The sequence below is a fragment of the Penicillium expansum genome (genome assembly GCF_000769745.1).
Source record: "Penicillium expansum strain MD-8 chromosome Unknown contig224, whole genome shotgun sequence".
Classification (NCBI taxonomy): Eukaryota; Fungi; Ascomycota; class Eurotiomycetes; order Eurotiales; family Aspergillaceae; genus Penicillium; species Penicillium expansum.
This window is the reverse complement of record NW_015971275.1, coordinates 507,470-523,766: the sequence shown is the minus strand read 5'-3', so window position 1 is coordinate 523,766 and position 16,297 is coordinate 507,470. Positions and strand designations below refer to the sequence as shown.

The 16,297-nt window shown below is 46.5% G+C and overlaps 4 protein-coding genes across 4 annotated transcripts; 2 read left to right on the top strand and 2 right to left on the bottom strand.

Annotated features, from left to right (window-relative positions):
- Window positions 1-337: 337 nt before the first annotated feature.
- PEX2_068220 (Major facilitator superfamily domain, general substrate transporter) lies at window positions 338-4,537 on the bottom strand (the record flags this gene model as incomplete). The annotated part of the gene is made up of 12 exons (XM_016744093.1): window positions 338-1,303; window positions 1,371-1,733; window positions 2,484-2,599; window positions 2,652-2,676; window positions 2,731-2,846; window positions 2,901-2,928; window positions 2,987-3,184; window positions 3,246-3,460; window positions 3,508-3,651; window positions 3,703-4,049; window positions 4,118-4,388; window positions 4,474-4,537. The coding sequence occupies 12 exons, from the start codon at window positions 4,535-4,537 to the stop codon at window positions 338-340; spliced, it is 2,853 nt and encodes a 950-aa protein (XP_016599806.1).
- A 525-nt stretch (window positions 4,538-5,062) lies between these two features.
- On the bottom strand, window positions 5,063-6,342 carry PEX2_068210 (uncharacterized protein; the record flags this gene model as incomplete). The annotated part of the gene is made up of 4 exons (XM_016744092.1): window positions 5,063-5,635; window positions 5,689-5,855; window positions 5,957-6,026; window positions 6,145-6,342. The coding sequence occupies 4 exons, from the start codon at window positions 6,340-6,342 to the stop codon at window positions 5,063-5,065; spliced, it is 1,008 nt and encodes a 335-aa protein (XP_016599805.1).
- A 1,750-nt stretch (window positions 6,343-8,092) lies between these two features.
- On the top strand, window positions 8,093-11,490 carry PEX2_068200 (Amino acid/polyamine transporter I; the record flags this gene model as incomplete). The annotated part of the gene is made up of 11 exons (XM_016744091.1): window positions 8,093-8,251; window positions 8,308-8,378; window positions 8,436-8,549; window positions 8,618-8,700; window positions 8,753-9,130; window positions 9,193-9,759; window positions 10,479-10,652; window positions 10,807-10,829; window positions 10,887-10,945; window positions 11,063-11,298; window positions 11,348-11,490. 11 exons carry the CDS (start codon window positions 8,093-8,095, stop codon window positions 11,488-11,490), a joined length of 2,007 nt encoding a protein of 668 aa, XP_016599804.1.
- An 843-nt stretch (window positions 11,491-12,333) lies between these two features.
- PEX2_068190 (Bicupin, oxalate decarboxylase/oxidase) lies at window positions 12,334-14,810 on the top strand (the record flags this gene model as incomplete). Its single annotated transcript, XM_016744090.1, has 5 exons — window positions 12,334-12,395; window positions 12,471-12,879; window positions 13,313-13,693; window positions 13,748-14,087; window positions 14,146-14,810. 5 exons carry the CDS (start codon window positions 12,334-12,336, stop codon window positions 14,808-14,810), a joined length of 1,857 nt encoding a protein of 618 aa, XP_016599803.1.
- Window positions 14,811-16,297: the final 1,487 nt, after the last annotated feature.

Genomic DNA, 16,297 nt, shown 5'->3' with positions numbered 1-16,297 from the left:
CTAGCATAAGCGGCTCGTGCTATGAAAAAGGATAGTTCATTTGACAAAACTACATCAATCTATATTAACAAATTATTTAATTTCAAAATTGCTGATCTCAGCATGTAACATCATATGGGATGAAATCATACCCTGATTCCGCGTGCGTCTCCTCCACGGACTCCATATTTCAAAGTTTGGCCTTCATTCTTCCTTCACAGTAAACCTACTCCATGACCGTATCTTCGGTCCATAGATGAAAAACAAAATAGGCACCGGGAACAACGCGACGGTCAGACAACCCAGCAAAGTCATCGCCCAATTGACGCCGAGGTTGTGGAACTGTGTTGCATTGCGATCAACTCAATTCGTGTGGTGCTAGGAACGGGACAAAACACACCATTGCTGACGCAAACATAGGAAATCCAGCCCCTAGCCATGAACGAAAGAAGGAGTTCGCTGCTATTGCAGAGTTTGCATACATGGGATACACATCGACGATATAATTGAGGCCCTGATAGTCATCGTGAGTATCTCTATTGTGTGCTGGAGATTCTAATGGGAATAAAAATACCTGCAAGAAGATCAATAGGACCCCTGCTCCCAAGAAGCTCCCCGATATGACCTGCGGAACCCAAGTGATGTGGGGATTTGACGTCCAGCCAAACCAAAACATGCCCGCGGGCAGCAGGATACCTCCAATGATCATAGGAAGCAACCGTTCCTCCGGCCGAACTCGGCCATTGCGCAGTATGAACGTTCGATACCGTGTCAATGAAAACACTACTATGATCAAACAAGCGCAAAGAACACCACACATGATAGCGACGAATGGCAGTGCGCCAACGCCATCGTTCCAGCCACGCTGTTCTTGGAAAGAGATCGGGTAGGCCACGAAACACATGTACAGAAACCCATAGATAAAGCCCACATACAAGGTCATAAACAAAAGAATGGGTTCCTGCACGAGCATTTGAAACGGACGGAGGAGATACCGTACCAATATATCTCTTGGACTCATCACCCTTTCTTCTACCTTTGCATGAAGAGCCCAGTTATTGGTTTTGATGCGCAGGCACTTAGCGCGTTGCTTGAGCAAGGTTCCCTCAAACGTCTCTGGAATTACTAAGATTCCGATACCAGAGATTGCAAACGCCCAAATCACTGTAATGTATTCCGTCCAACGCCAACCCAGGTAGGACATTGTTATGAACCCACCGACGATTGGTCCAGCTACTGGGCCGATGAAGGTTGCCGCGGCGAATATGGCCATTGCGATACCTCGCTCTACGGGCTCGAACATATCGGCCAAGACACCGGATACCTAAATCGGGAGTGAATCTGATGAGCGAGAGCGAAAGTGGAGGTTGGACTCAATGCAACAAACTCACAATGGCAAGAGGTGCACTAGCAAAGAGTCCGCCCAGGAAGCGACATATGAAGATAGTCTGCAAGTTCTCTGCTACCGCAACGGGGATCTGGAAGATTGCAAAGACAAACATGCCCAGAAACAGGGGTCGCTTCCGGCCGTACAGTTCAGACAGTGGTCCGAAGATGATAGGTCCAAAGGCAAAACCCAGGACGAACAAACTGACACCTAATAGCATTACTTCTCGGGAGACACCAAACTTCTTCGCTGTCACTTTTGTTGCTGTGCTAAAGACCGAGGAGCCGAAGGTAATACAGACTGTCATCATCCCTAGCATTATGGTGATCACCCACTTCCTCCATGTGGGGAAGTTCCGGGGCATCTCCTAGAATCGTATCAGAGGGGATGAACACAAGCAAAGGAGGACAATTAGATATCATGCCGGATCATTTGGTCCGTCCCAGTCAACGATTAGGCTTTCTTTCTCATTTGGGACTCTCTCTGATTTGCTTTCTGCCGAGTCCCTGCTGCTTTCCGATGCATCAGGAACGTCGTATGTGTCGCCATCATCGAATATAGTCCGCAAGCTAGCTGAATCATGCGCTGCCTCCCGCGTGTTGTACGGAGACAGTGGAGTTGGTGTCTCTTTGTTGGCCATTGTAGAGACGACGTGATTGCGTTCAATGGAGAATGATAATCGAGGGCAGGTGGTTCTTAGGTAATGTAGCAACGGTGAGAACTGAGTGGAAGGTCACCATGAGGCCGTTGATATATGCGCTGCAAGTACTCCAGCCGATCTACTCCATAGAAATAGATCATTAGAAGCCATTTGTGTTGCTATTTTTTTGCACCCCACAATAACAGTTAGTCTGTGATCTTGCAAAACGTCATGGCATCCATCCATCAAGCATGGGCTGAGTCATGCGTGGTGTTCACGACGACATCCATACGTATTCTTCGCCCAGAGTTCAACCATTTCATATATATTGAGGGCGGTTCAAAGCTGCTGAATCAAGCGGTACGTTTCGGGGTGTGGTTGTAGGGAGGTCGATGTGTATCATTCAGCTTTTCTAATAACCTCTGATTCAGATATAAATCAATGCAAGCAACGAATGATTTTTAATGTCCAGATTACCAATATTAATTCACTAGAAATCCAGCCGACATATGGCTGTTCCGAAATTTCATTGACATACACGAAGTTTCGTACGCCGTATGTGCACTGCTCCGAGCCTCGAGCTTCATCCACTTCTGGCAGCACATGAAAAGCTCGTACCACTCGAATCATCATGAATTGCCTTACCAGAAACCCAGAGACCCATCCCACACTTCATCAAATTAGCAGTCTGATAAATGGTCCGGGATTGGAAAATTCGGCATACCAAGCAAGCACCAATCGCGACAATCACCAAGTTGATAGCAGTTAGAGCCATCTTTTTCCAGGAAGCCATATACTGGCCTCGATTCATGAACAACCAGAATATCCCACTAAGGCCGTCTTTTATTCCGGTTAGTATCATCCCCAGTATCGCTTGAGCTAAATGTCACTCACAGGTAAACCAGCTAGCGAAAAGGGAAGTCTACCCCAGACAATCCATGTTAGTAGCTGTCCTACCTTCAATTCCCGGTGATACCAACAATGAGACTTAGCAAAGTATTGAACACTGGGATTGCCTCGGAGATAATCCAGGCTATCACCCATAACACAAGGCTAATCGCAATCCAGGACCCGATCGATAAGAATGTGCGCCTCTTCATATGATCAGTGCCCCGGAACAGGCGGACGTAAACATATTTTGACGCGACATGCCCGTTGATGACACCGGCTATGACAATCTACAATATGAAGTTAGGAAAGGTTGGTTCAAAGTAAAAACATGCGCCAAAGATCCCGCACCGTAGGAATAGCAATTCCATATGCCAGCTTTGCGGTTATGGGTCTTGTCGAACTTAGAGCGGGTGAAGCCACATCTTTCCCACCGTAGACGTATATAACAACAGCAGCTATCACATACATACTTGTATCAATTATCTGGAGCATGTATAGGGTCTTGGGGTAGTCCGTTGGAGTTTCCATCTCCGAAATGAAGCCAAAGAAAGCCACGTGGCCAGCTATATGCAAATTAGTTGCAGGACTTTGGTTGCTTGTTGGTACTCACCATAAGCAAATACAATATTTGTCACGGCTAGGAATCCCTTTGAAAGACTAACTGTTGTAGTCGCGTCAATCTTGCCGTCACCCGGGCGCTGAATAGCAATGGCGATCATAGTAATTAGAAGGGCGGCAAGGATACTTGCAAAAGCTGTGGTAGTTAGCAAGGGACTTTTTGCAGACTAGTTGTCGATTTACTTACAAGCAAACGAAAACCAAGAGACTTTGCGAAGCGTCCGAGGCAAGGCAAAGATGAACGACACGACCAAGCCAACAACCCCAAATACAATCGAGCAGGTGCCGTGATCTGTGATTGTATCCATCATGACACTGAAAGTCAAGATATGACTACCCATGACGAAGATGAGAAAGAGCAGCTGAGCCGATCCCAAAAACTCCCTACCAAAGCGAGCTAGACCAATTGGATGGAACATCACCTCCCCGGCATCCCCCATACTATGTACTTGCGGGTATCGAAGTTTGAATTGACCGATCACATATCCAGTATATGTTGCGACGATACCAAGCCCGACGATGAGAATGAGTGCACTAGAAACAAATCAGAATATTATCTGGATGGGAGTTTGCTGGAAGTAGAAGATATATGGAAAACGTACGGGACAAGGCCTACCACTGCCATAGCCGACGGAAGGGACAGAATACCAAGGGATATGGTTTCTGCGATCATGATCATGCCGCATTGCCACCATTGTAACGTCCGATACTTGACTTCGGAAAGTTCTTCATCCCCAAAGGGATCAGCAAGGTGAGATATGTGATCTTCCGATCGACGCTGCTGTTCTTTTTCCATTGAATAACTCCTTCTGTTGATGTCACGACTTGGACTAGCCTCATGGTGAGAATATGCCATGGCAGTGGCCGGGATCACTGTTTAGAGGTTAGTAGCAATCGCGCTCACTATCAGCAATGATGAGGAGAGAAGATCCAAACCAGAGTCTCGGGAGTGATAGACCCCAAAGAGTATTTTGGACAATCAAGTCGACTTCGTCTGTGGATTGATGATGTGATGATGTCATAGTGTGGGGAAAGCTTCAAGGAAGTTGGAGGATGAACTTGTTCGGTGTGTGGGGGAAAGAGCTACAGCGAAAAGGAACACTCAGAACAATAGTGTGCGTTAAAAACAAATACCAAGTGGAGCGCAATTAATTGACGGAAACGCTTAGTTCCGCCAACCAGTATCCCGATTTGGAGATCACGTCTTGTCTGTGAGAACTTTGATGATACAGTCTCATGTTAGTGAGAGCATCATTCGCTCGTAGTGTCACCTAAGATACCTCTTGAAACTCGGTATTACTGACTACACATGCGATATTGTCCGATTGTCTCCGAAGATGGACTCAGCACACCTGAAGTGGAGTAAATATATATCTACCCATCACCTCATACAGAGATGATTGTCGATGTCACTTTACGCGCAAAGTTCATAATTGGCAAAATCTCATATTAAACCAGCGGGGAAATAGCGAGAACGATGTGACATGACTGTTTCCTATTAGGCGATTGCAATAAGTGTATAATGTTCCGAGCTCCCGTTGAGGGCGTCATCGTCTCTCCAAAAGCTCCACATCCTCGCGATCCACTGATATTTCAATACTTTTCATGATCCGAATTTTTGCCGGAGAATCACTAAAACGCGACCCCGGATATGTTCCGTTCGATCGGTCGGAGTTTGGTGTGAGTTTATGATTGGGTCGCGACTTTGACGCGTCGTCGGTATAGGCCAGTCCGTTCTCGTCGACGTAGGCTGCGACAAATGGTTTCATTAATGGCGCTGTCAGTACTAGAACGCTGAGTGCCACATGGAGCTCCACAACAATGGTAGCGAATGTTCCTTCGAGTGTTGGATCTGGCGAATTGACTTGTTGACTCATGTAATGGAGGTGGATTGCACCGATAGGGATGAGGCTGTAAGTGTGCCGAGCAATTATTAGTATCGACCCAGGAAACTGGTTGAGAGGATTTTGAACATACAAAGATCGACAGCTCAGGACAAGAATTACAATAACTTTGTTGTTTAGATTCGTCTGTAGTCGCATGATTGCTCGGATAGGATATAGTAGCACTATAATTTCAAAAATAATATCCAATGCTGTGACAGCCTGCCACCGAGGGAACTAGACGGATATGAGTGAGAGGACAGATAGTATGGAAATTTACCGTGACCTACCAAAACGGAACATTGTTGGCTGATATCATGCCATGGATGTTGATCACAGCGTACTGCCAGCAGAACTATAGTAACAGGGGCACAGAGCAGAGTAACTGTAAGAAGAACATAGCTCATCCATTGCGAGCTACGTAGAGTAATGGTCCGGTAAAAAAGTGCCGTTGATGCTTTTGACGATGATAATGTTACCATGTAGAGGATATCTGCACTGTATCCGGCCTAGAAGGAGATTTTGTCAAAAATGATCTTGCATCCCCATCATGGACACCTACTTTCTCCATCGAGTTCAGGTATTCATCAGCTATCAGCGATTTTGACTTTCCCCAGCCAAAATGGATCTGCACGAAGACTGCAGATACCTGTGCCAAGGCAAGAACCTAGATTTCGTCAATCCTCTAACATCAGTCACCAAGATCTTCTAAAAAAGTCCACATTAGTTGAGATGGAAAGGCATACCACAGTGGCCGCAAAAGTCAAATCATCCAACTGACGGGCTCTTCTACTATATGCAGAATGCACCCGAATCCCTAGAGATCCTAGAACCAAAAATAGCGAAAAAGAAGCGATGACTGTAATAAATCCATTGTGGTTTATTTCGGTATCCACTGTCAGCGGAGGTGTCATGCCCGATGGCACTGGGAATGGAGTTGCCATGGCCAAGAGAAATAAACACATCCTGACCTGCTCATAGGGACTCGATGGAAAATATATTCAACTTGAGCCAAACAGGCTGGCTGACTCAGAAAATTCACACTGTGTTGCAGGGCATCCTAATCACGAATAGCAGATCTCCATCCACACTCAGCCTGGATCAAAACTGAGGTTTGACCTTAGCGCAATTTGTTGATCCACTGGGACATGGGATATGGCTATACTACTGGTTGCCAGCTGCGGGTTCTTATCTTGATTTTGGATTTTGGAAAGATGCGGGTGTTTCTAGTGAGATATCAAGATCCCTGGTGATCTGTATACATGGAATGACAAGCGCTACCAAATATTCTACTAGATTCAAACTAATTGTGCCTATTGGTGGAACCATATATCGGGTGTAATTTGTGGCTATTGAGGTACCATGTTCCGAGTTTTGGGGACGAATGTATTGAAATTGTCAAACATGCCATTTAGCGGGTCGCTTGGGCGCTCAATGTTCCCACAGGCACAAAGCGTGACTCTCCTTAACCTAGGGTACCGTAGCTTTACGACTACATAGAGCTTTAATATTTCAGTCAAATAGGTAAATTCGAAGTTCTGTTACCTTCGAATTTGGTGAACTATAGTCATTCGGAGGGTTTAGTTACAATGTTACATTTACATTGTGCCGAATACAACAAAGCGCAGTGATGTCCGGTACCTTGAAGTAGAATTATTGTCTAACAAAATATGGAGTACTCCATAGGGAGTACGTGTGTAGCTCACTGTTGTTTGCCTAATTCCAATCCCAACTGACAGGGTATAATGGGGATGGCAGATGCACAGGCGTGGCGCTAGAAGTACAGACTTACCGCAACGGGACCCTCGCAGGTTTTTTTATTTTGATCTTTGCGAACCCCATGTAACTTCTTTCAAGGTCCGTTAGTTCCATAGCCCCAAATATATTCCCAGTGGCAACCTCTGACATGATCAACCAATCTCGGAACGACTTCCAAATCTCATTTCTTTGTACAACCCAGCCGGGATCTGACCGTCCTTCCATCCCCACGGAAAGATGCAGATCGAAGCCGGAATACAGCATGAAATCAACGCCCACAAGCTGGTGGGGAGACAATGAGAGTGGAGCCAACCCTGCATTGGCATCTTGATAGCTTCGTTGGCGAATTTTGAGAGATCGATTTGTGTGCCACCGCCCGCAGAATGGGATAGGTTTGGAATTATTTGCTTCTTTTCGAGGGTACGTAAGACAGTTAATCTTAGCAAACACGGTGCGGTGGTTGACAGCGATGAGTTATTGATCTACTCCTGGACGAGATATCCTTCCCAACTAGATATGAATCGAATCGCCCTGTGCCACTTCAAAACAGCCCCAATATTCACATCATGTTATGCCGATTCCGGTCCGACTGCCTATGAAAGACTTGCCATGTGGTCTTGTGTGTATTCTCATCGGTATATTTTGTTGTTCATCGAGGGGTATGTAGCATGGATGGGTATGGATGGGTATGGATGGGTATGGATGGGGAGAACTTCGACCTCAGAGTCGACTCGCTGTGTCACTGTAGGGGATGCCTGCAGCGGAACAGCCGACATTCCCTACATTTGTCAAAGCCGAGGCTCTCTCGTGCTTTTGTATCTCCAACTTCCGATTGCCTCTAATTTTTGATTAATATCGAGCCTTTGGAGTCAGCTCCTCTCTAACGAATAACCCTTGATAGGGTAATGCCGATTTTCACCCCTTTAATTTGTCAAAATGCGACCGGAGAGTCCACAACCGCAAGATCGTATCGCCTCGTTTGAGAGAATTCACACAATGGAGGAAGAACACCCCGCGAAAGATCTACTAGAGATGGAGGGTAGTCCACGGGACCAGGATGATATGACGCGTATGGGAAAGATACAGGAATTGAAGGTGTTGTTTAGCTATATCTCATGCAATAATGAAGTTATCAACTGACATCTTTGCAGCGCAACTTTCGACCTCTTGCAGCGTTGAGCTTTTCAGCGGTTCTTCAAGCTACTTGGGAGTTTGTACTAATGTAAGATGCAGTTTATACATGCACCCCGATATAAACTACTAATTGCCTCATACTTAGCTCTAACACACAAGGGCTTGAAAATGGCGGCCTCGCTGGTGTATTTTGGTCCTACATGTGGACCTTCGTTGGATTTGGCTTCATCATTGTTTCGCTAGCCGAGATGGCCTCGATGTGAGTTCTGATCGGGTAATATACTACATGCGCGAATATTTCTGACACATCCTTGCTCTACGCACCAGGGCACCCACATCAGGAGGCCAATACCATTGGGTATCGGAGTTTTCCTCACCTCGTTACCAAAAGTTTCTGAGTTACACCACTGGTGAGATTCCTCGTATACTGGCCCCCGTCAATCACTAATCGTTCTGAATCAGGATGGATGTCCGTACTAGCCTGGCAGGCAGGAGCTGCATCGGGCTCGTTTCTGACTGGGACTATCATCCAAGGTCTGATCTCACTCCGTGACCCGAGATATGAGCCCCAAAATTGGCAAGGAACCTTGTTCGTATTCGCAATGATAGCTGTCATTTACTTTTTCAATGTCTATGCTGCAAGCTGGATGCCGCGGATCCAGAACATCCTCCTCGCGCTCCATCTGTTATGCTGGGTTGTCATTGTGGCTGTCTTATTCGCCATGGCTCCGCACAACTCCGCTCAAACCGTATTCACCTCGTTCCACAATGGTGGCAACTGGTCTTCTATGGGTATCAGCTTGATGATTGGCCAAATCACAGCTATATACGGCTCACTGAGTACGTTTATTACTACATTATTCTCTCAAGGTACAAAGCTAACACATACAAATCGCTTACAGGCTCTGACGCCACCGCACACATGTCAGAAGAAGTCAAGGACGCTGGTTTCTACGTACCAATCGCCATTGCATGGGGGTACTTCGGCAACGGAATACTAGCCCTGATAATAATCGTTGGATTCCTTCTTGCTCTACCCTCAGTACCCGATGCCCTCAACGACAGCACCGGATTCCCCTTCCTATACGTCTTCCGCCAATTCCTCTCAACCTCCGGTGTGAACGGTCTCACGGCAATAATCTTGATTCCAGTTATCTTCAGTAACATCCTTTTCAATGCGTCAACTGCACGTCAGACATATGCGTTTGCACGGGATCGTGGTCTACCATTCGCAGACTGGATTTCTCGAGTTGACCCTCGCCGTCGAATCCCAGTACGAGCCATCGCAATCTCGTGCATGATCAGTGGCTTATTATCGCTGATTAACATCGGCTCGCAAGTTGCATTCAATGCGATCATCTCTCTCAACGTTGCTGCACTCATGTACACATACGCTGTTTCGATCAGCTGCGTGATTTACCGGAAGATTGCCTGCCCTGAAACCCTACCTCCTCGACGTTGGAGTCTTGGTAGTTTCGGTCTTGCAATAAATATTGCTGGGGTGCTTTACGTTCTTTTCGCACTCTTTTGGTCTTTCTGGCCTCCGAGTCCCTTGCCTTCGGCGCGAGATTTTAATTGGAGTGTGGTTATCTTTGTTGGTGTTTTTATCATCAGTCTTTTGATGTATCTGTTCCAGGGCAGAAGGCACTATGTTGGCCCTGTTGTGACGGTCCAACGGTAACTGGCATTGTGATCGGGATTGGCTTTCTTGTGGAGGTTACCTCCAGGGCTACATTGCTGAGCTATTACGAGGTCATGACTATGAAACGAATATAGGAATTTCGACTTGGCCCCTCAGAGATTGTGGAGTAGACTATTGACAAACAAATACCTAATTATGACCGCGATTCTGTAGGGTCGACCTAAGCGATAGATGATCACTGTGCAGTTCAAAAATTGTTGCCTAAGGTCATGTTTGTGGTCCGGTGGACTGGTGGCATATAAATTGGGGATAGGTTCGCTGAAATCTTCTTTCCTCTTCATACCCCCACCCTGAATCTCTGACTTCATTGCCTTCCATTAGTTGGTATACTTGACGTGATATCATAGCAAGTGTTGTGGTATTATCATTCAGGACAGTTGGATTCACGGTTTGATGGCAAGATGAGCACAGAATGTTTGTTCCCCAGCCCTTGTTTATATTACTTCAATCGTGATTGAAGTTGTCGCTTACACTGTGGCTGTATAGACCGGAAGTATAACCTGGATGACAAGGGGAATGTCAATATTGAAGATCTCCGGCTGAGCTCGAGCCTGTGCATTGCCATATCTAACCACGAACCTCGCCGAGACGTTGATTGGATAACACCCCAACCGTATCCGGCAAATCTCAAATCCAACGCAGAGGCTATCGCTGCACATGGTCAGTGTTGTGGAGATGTTCTTACACCAGCAAAGTCATGCGAATTTTGCAAGCGTGGTGGTGGGGTCTTTCGAAGTTGTGTGGTACTTTCTTATCATTTTACCTTCGCATATCTTCAGGGTCGTGGTTGTATGAACTGTTACTTTACAAACAGATCTCGTTGCAGGTGTTCGCTATGTAAGACGTCATATCTTTACCTGTATGCTTACTATTCTAATCACATTCCAGGGCTAGGGGCCAAATCTAACGCAACGGGATTCTGTGATCCCTCTACCCAACTCGAAGGTCAACCTGTGAGTTTTACATCCTTAATATAGGTCTCATGCCGGGGGTTTCCGCCGATGCTATAAGTAACATAAACGGGGGAAAATCACTAAAAAGATAAAAAAGTAGGTTGTTTCAAACAACAGATCCCTCAAATACCTGCAAGAAAATAAGCACAAGAGAGATATCGAGTATGATAGCACCTACTATCACTCACCTCTTGAGAGGTCCAAGATCAAAGGAAAAGGAAGTTTCTCGGAGAAGTGCCAGGCACTTGAGTCGATCCACTCCGTTTACGACCGCGTAGTGCATGATATCGATCGTCTTTTCACAACCCTCTCAGACGCAAATGGGCTGAAGTCAACTGAGGAAGCAGAGGAAAGTGAAGAAGATGTGGTCCGTGTTGGCTCTAATACGAATGTCGAACACAGGAACGAAAATTGCCCGGGGGGCTGTTGTCGAAGTTGAGGAAATTGAAACGAAGGATATGAAGATTGTCGAATCTACTAAACCCAAGAGGTCCCGTGTACGAAGGGGAAAAGGAAAAAGGGCCCTCGATGTTGAGGAGACGTGATTTTACACAGAGTCAGTACCTGTGGACGTTCGATGGTCCGTTGTTCTTGGGTTTGGTTCGTATAGTTTTGGCATTTTAACTATGTGGCTTCTGCAATCATGTTCATGTCTTTATAACAGTGTCGGGGAAATCCTTGCGTATGTTGTGATGGTTTGGTTACTTTCTATTGTGTGTGTCTGTCATCCATATGGGTGGCTTGAAAAACGAAAGAAAAACAACTTGTCTAGGATATTTCATTAATTTAGTAAAAGCACTTCAGAAAACCACACATTTTGTATAAATAGGCATCAGGAATTAGTTATCAATCTCCAATTAAAGGGGAGGTAGAACATACATCATCCCTCGACATATCGGCCTTAATTCCCATCCCCTATTACACTTGACAGGACTTACTTCAATACTCCAATTACTCCAATATTATATGTCATAATAGTGGCAGAGACAGGGCCTAACCACAACTTAGAAGACATCGACCTTGGCACCCCGCATCCGCTTTCCCTGGATCGCAATGACCTCGAGATATACCACCCAAAATGTATTGATAAGCGCTGTAGGCTTCAACTTGAAGTAGTAGATTCAATAGATTCCATAGTGGTGGCAATGCACACCATTTATTGCGCGCGATGTGGTATATTTAGTATCTTTTATTCCCACATAACATCTTGATATATCTCACATACATCAACATCAGCCGGCAATCTATGTAATACCATTGTTGCATCTCCCATGTAACCCTCATTCTATATTTTCCTCAGTCTTTCCCTTCCAGACCAACCACGCGCCAACAATCAATAATTTCATGATCGCTGCGGTCCACAGAGCTCCCATCATCCCCACATCGCTATGAGCCCAGAGACCCCCCAAGATCACGCCGAACAACAAGCACAAGACTGCACCAATGCGCTGTATTTCCTCAGCATGACCGACCACTTTTGTCGAGAGGAAATCAGGATGTGAAAATAAATCGCAATAAGTACTAGTAAGAACGAGACTGGTCAAGCCACCAAAGTTCAAAACACGGCTCGTCACCGCCTGCCCGCTACTCTGGAATGCGACGAGCGCAACCGGGACGAGGACCAACCAACTCAAGGGCGCACCGCGAACCGGCCGATAAATCGTAACAATCAAAGCAGCAAGACAGACACACAAGGTTTGAGCGAGGAACGAGGCACAGAGCACCCATCTCCGTCTCGCCGGGAAGACCCGATGGAAGGTAGCGAAGCACAGCGAGCCCAGACAAAACCCTCCAATAGAAACCCCGGATTTGATCCACCGACCGTCTTCGGTGCCAAGGAGACCCAGGCCGAAGTATACAGTGTTGCCGGTTTGCATGCTGACGAAAGAGCCCCATATGAGAACCGCGGAGCTGTCGAGGAGGCCGGTGATGACGTAACAGAATAGTAGGACCAGGTCGCCGTACGTGGGGTCGAGATCGCTGCGCAGGTGTTTAGATACTCGGGATAGCGCAGATGATTTAGAGCGTCTATGATTGCCCAAAAGGGTATCTGTTTCGCCAGACATTGAGGGTGAGGTGGTTGACAGATTGAAGTGGAGGGAAGTGGTTTGATGTTGTTTTTTTATGGGGCCTTCCGCGTCGATATCGATACCGGCAGAGAGTGGAACTTCGTCATCCCGGATTATCCGAATGCACTGCAATTTACTCAGTAAACCGTTGCTGTAAACAGCTGGAGAAGGGATAATGCGACCGGGATGTGCACAATGTCGTGACGTCGATGCGGAGAGCAACATATTCTCAGTTGAGAGACATCTACCTTATAGGAACTCATCCTCTTTTTCTCTGCGTAACTAGTTCGTTCTCAAGCTCACCATGCAGATTACACACCTTTTGTTAAACTTAGCATCTCTGCAGGCTGCATGGGCTATCCCAGCCCCAGATCATAGCCTGCAGAAGCTACTGCAAGTACCGGCTGGCCATCCCGCCGAATTGTTCGGTCAACAGCCTATTTCGCGAGACCCGCCTTTCTCACCGGGACATCGCGACCCATATGATCACAAGGTTGACTCCGTTGGTGAAGATCTACAGCCACTGCCGTTCCGAAATGGAGATGGTGCTACGGTGATGGGACCGCGGAATCGAGATCGCGAACGCCAGAACCCCGATCTTGTCCGTCCGCCGAGTACCGACCATGGTAATATGCCTAATATGCGATGGAGCTTTGCGGACTCACATATTCGGATCGAGGTATGACTATTATACCAGGTGAAGTTCATTATTAATCTAAACATGTGTGTATAGGAAGGCGGATGGACCCGACAAACGACTATCCGCGAGTTGCCTACAAGCCGTGAACTTGCGGGCGTGAACATGCGTCTGGATCGGGGGGTAATTCGCGAGCTGCATTGGCACACCGAAGCGGAATGGGCATATGTTCTTGCTGGAAAAGTCCGAGTCACTGCGCTGGACTTGGAAGGTGCTACTTTTATGGACGACTTGGAGGCAGGAGACCTATGGTATTTCCCCGCTGGACATCCACATTCGCTCCAAGGTCTGGGTGAAAACGGCACAGAGTTCCTTCTGATATTTGATGATGGCAACTTCTCCGAAGAGTCGACCTTCGTTTTGACTGATTGGTTGGGTATGTTAATATGTCTGTATTTCAATATGTGGTCTACAAATACTAACTCTATCTCCAGCTCACACTCCCAAAGCAGTTCTAGCAGAGAACTTCCGCATGTCTCCAAAACAATTCGACAACATCCCAACATCCGAGAAGTACATATTCCAAGGCTCAACACCGGGAAGCATTGACCAAGAAAAACCACGCACCTTCAAGAAGTCGAAGATCAATTTCACACATCGTATGCACGCCCAAGAACCACTGGAAACCAGCGGTGGTCGCGTGCGTATCACCGACTCCACGAACTTCCCGATTTCCAAAACAGTAGCAGCCGCCCATTTAGAGATTGCACCGGGCGCACTACGGGAGATGCACTGGCACCCCAACGCCGACGAGTGGACATATTTCAAGAAAGGCCGCGCGAGAGTTACGATCTTTGCCGCCGAAGGAAACGCTAGAACATTTAACTATATGGCCGGTGATGTCGGGATCGTGCCTCAAAATATGGGACATTTCGTTGAGAACTTGAGTGATGATGAACCGCTAGAGGTTTTAGAAATCTTCCGCGCGGATCGATTCCGGGATTTCTCTCTGTTTCAATGGCTTGGTAGCTCACCTCAGCGAATGATTGCTGAGAACGTATTCCCCGGCGACGCTAAGGCTGCAGCGGAATTTTTGAAAAAGATCGAAGATGCCGAGAAAGATCCTATTAGGGATACAAAGTCATTACCATTTACATAGCTTGAGAGCTGGATTTGTGTTTTTACAGATAAACGAGGAAATACGAGCTATTTGAATAAGTGGCAGCAAAGTGTGATAGTGAGGTTGCGGCCAGATGATACACATATTTTGCTCCATACTTGCTTTAAAATATACGAAATCTGACATTCTTTTCTGTATACCCTATTCATGCTATTAGGAGTACCCACTAAGAGCAATAGTAGGAAAATCAAGAATAATCGGCGGTGTATGTAGCCGTACCATATCATTTTATTCGTCGTTTAGCAGTCGCTGCAGCTGTATGTTTCAACGCAGCCACTCCAAGGGTAGAGGAGCTGACTGTAATTTATCCATAGTAGGCCTTGGATAGTCTGTCTAATCTAGATCGTCAGATAGCGACGACTTCCGCCTTTGCGGCCCTATCACATCTGCATGACACGTCATAAATCTCTCCTTGGCATCGTGAATATGTTCACCCGAATACCGAATAAGCCGAATATGTGATGTGACATGGTGGCGGACTTGGTGGATGCACATCACTCTTTGGCAAGGTTTGTTCAGAGATCATTCCCAGTTGACAGGGAAGGGATAGAACTAAGTCCGGCTTGATGTCCTTACTAAACAATACCAGCAACCCCAGTGTACAGAAATGAGCATTCAAACCACGTGTACGGCTTACTGTTGGCCCACTACATGAAGAGGGGAAACGAGGACCAATGCCAAATCTATTGAGGTGTATGAAACATCACGAACTATGAAGCGATCTAGTCTAGCTAAGGTTATCAGGTGGGGAGTGGGAAGCGGAACTGCTGCCGAGAACCTCCCCAGATCGAGTCTAATCTCTCTTCCATAAAACCTCAAGCTCGTCGAGCAAATTCAAGAATATTTTGCAGGGTGAACTCATTAGTCACTAACTTCTGTACGATTGCCAGAAAATGCTATTTAAATCAGATAACCAACAAGCAACACGAACTGCATATTCAGGGTTATATTGTATAGTATCCCTGAGGCTCAACGAGGGGGCCAATGCGGTCAATTTCACAATTTTTACCTGGGTTGAGTCTTAGAGCGCGCTGAATAGCGGTGAACCCCTTTCTGCATGGGCCCATGAACCAGAGTCCTATAATTACATGGTTGGGTTGGGGGGTCTGCACTGTTGATTGGCGGATGCTTTTGCCATACTTGCACGACATATCACACCGCGTCGGCTCCCCCTTCTTACACGTGGTGAACTAATTAGGCAAAGGTTCATTGCGTTCTGCGACCTTGTTCTCAAAGCTACATGTCAGGGCATTTTGCCCTGGTTGTGCTTAACCTCCTTCCTGGGGCTGTGTGTAGAGACGGCTTGTTAAGATATATCGACCGTAGTTTCAGCCACATATATGGTATTGGTCTGGATCTCAAAAATAAAATAAAATAAAAACAAAAGTGGGGGGGATGAAGGATATGATAACCAACTACACTGTAATAGGGCAACAACGCAAGGCTTGCGCCCAGTCGTAGGGGTG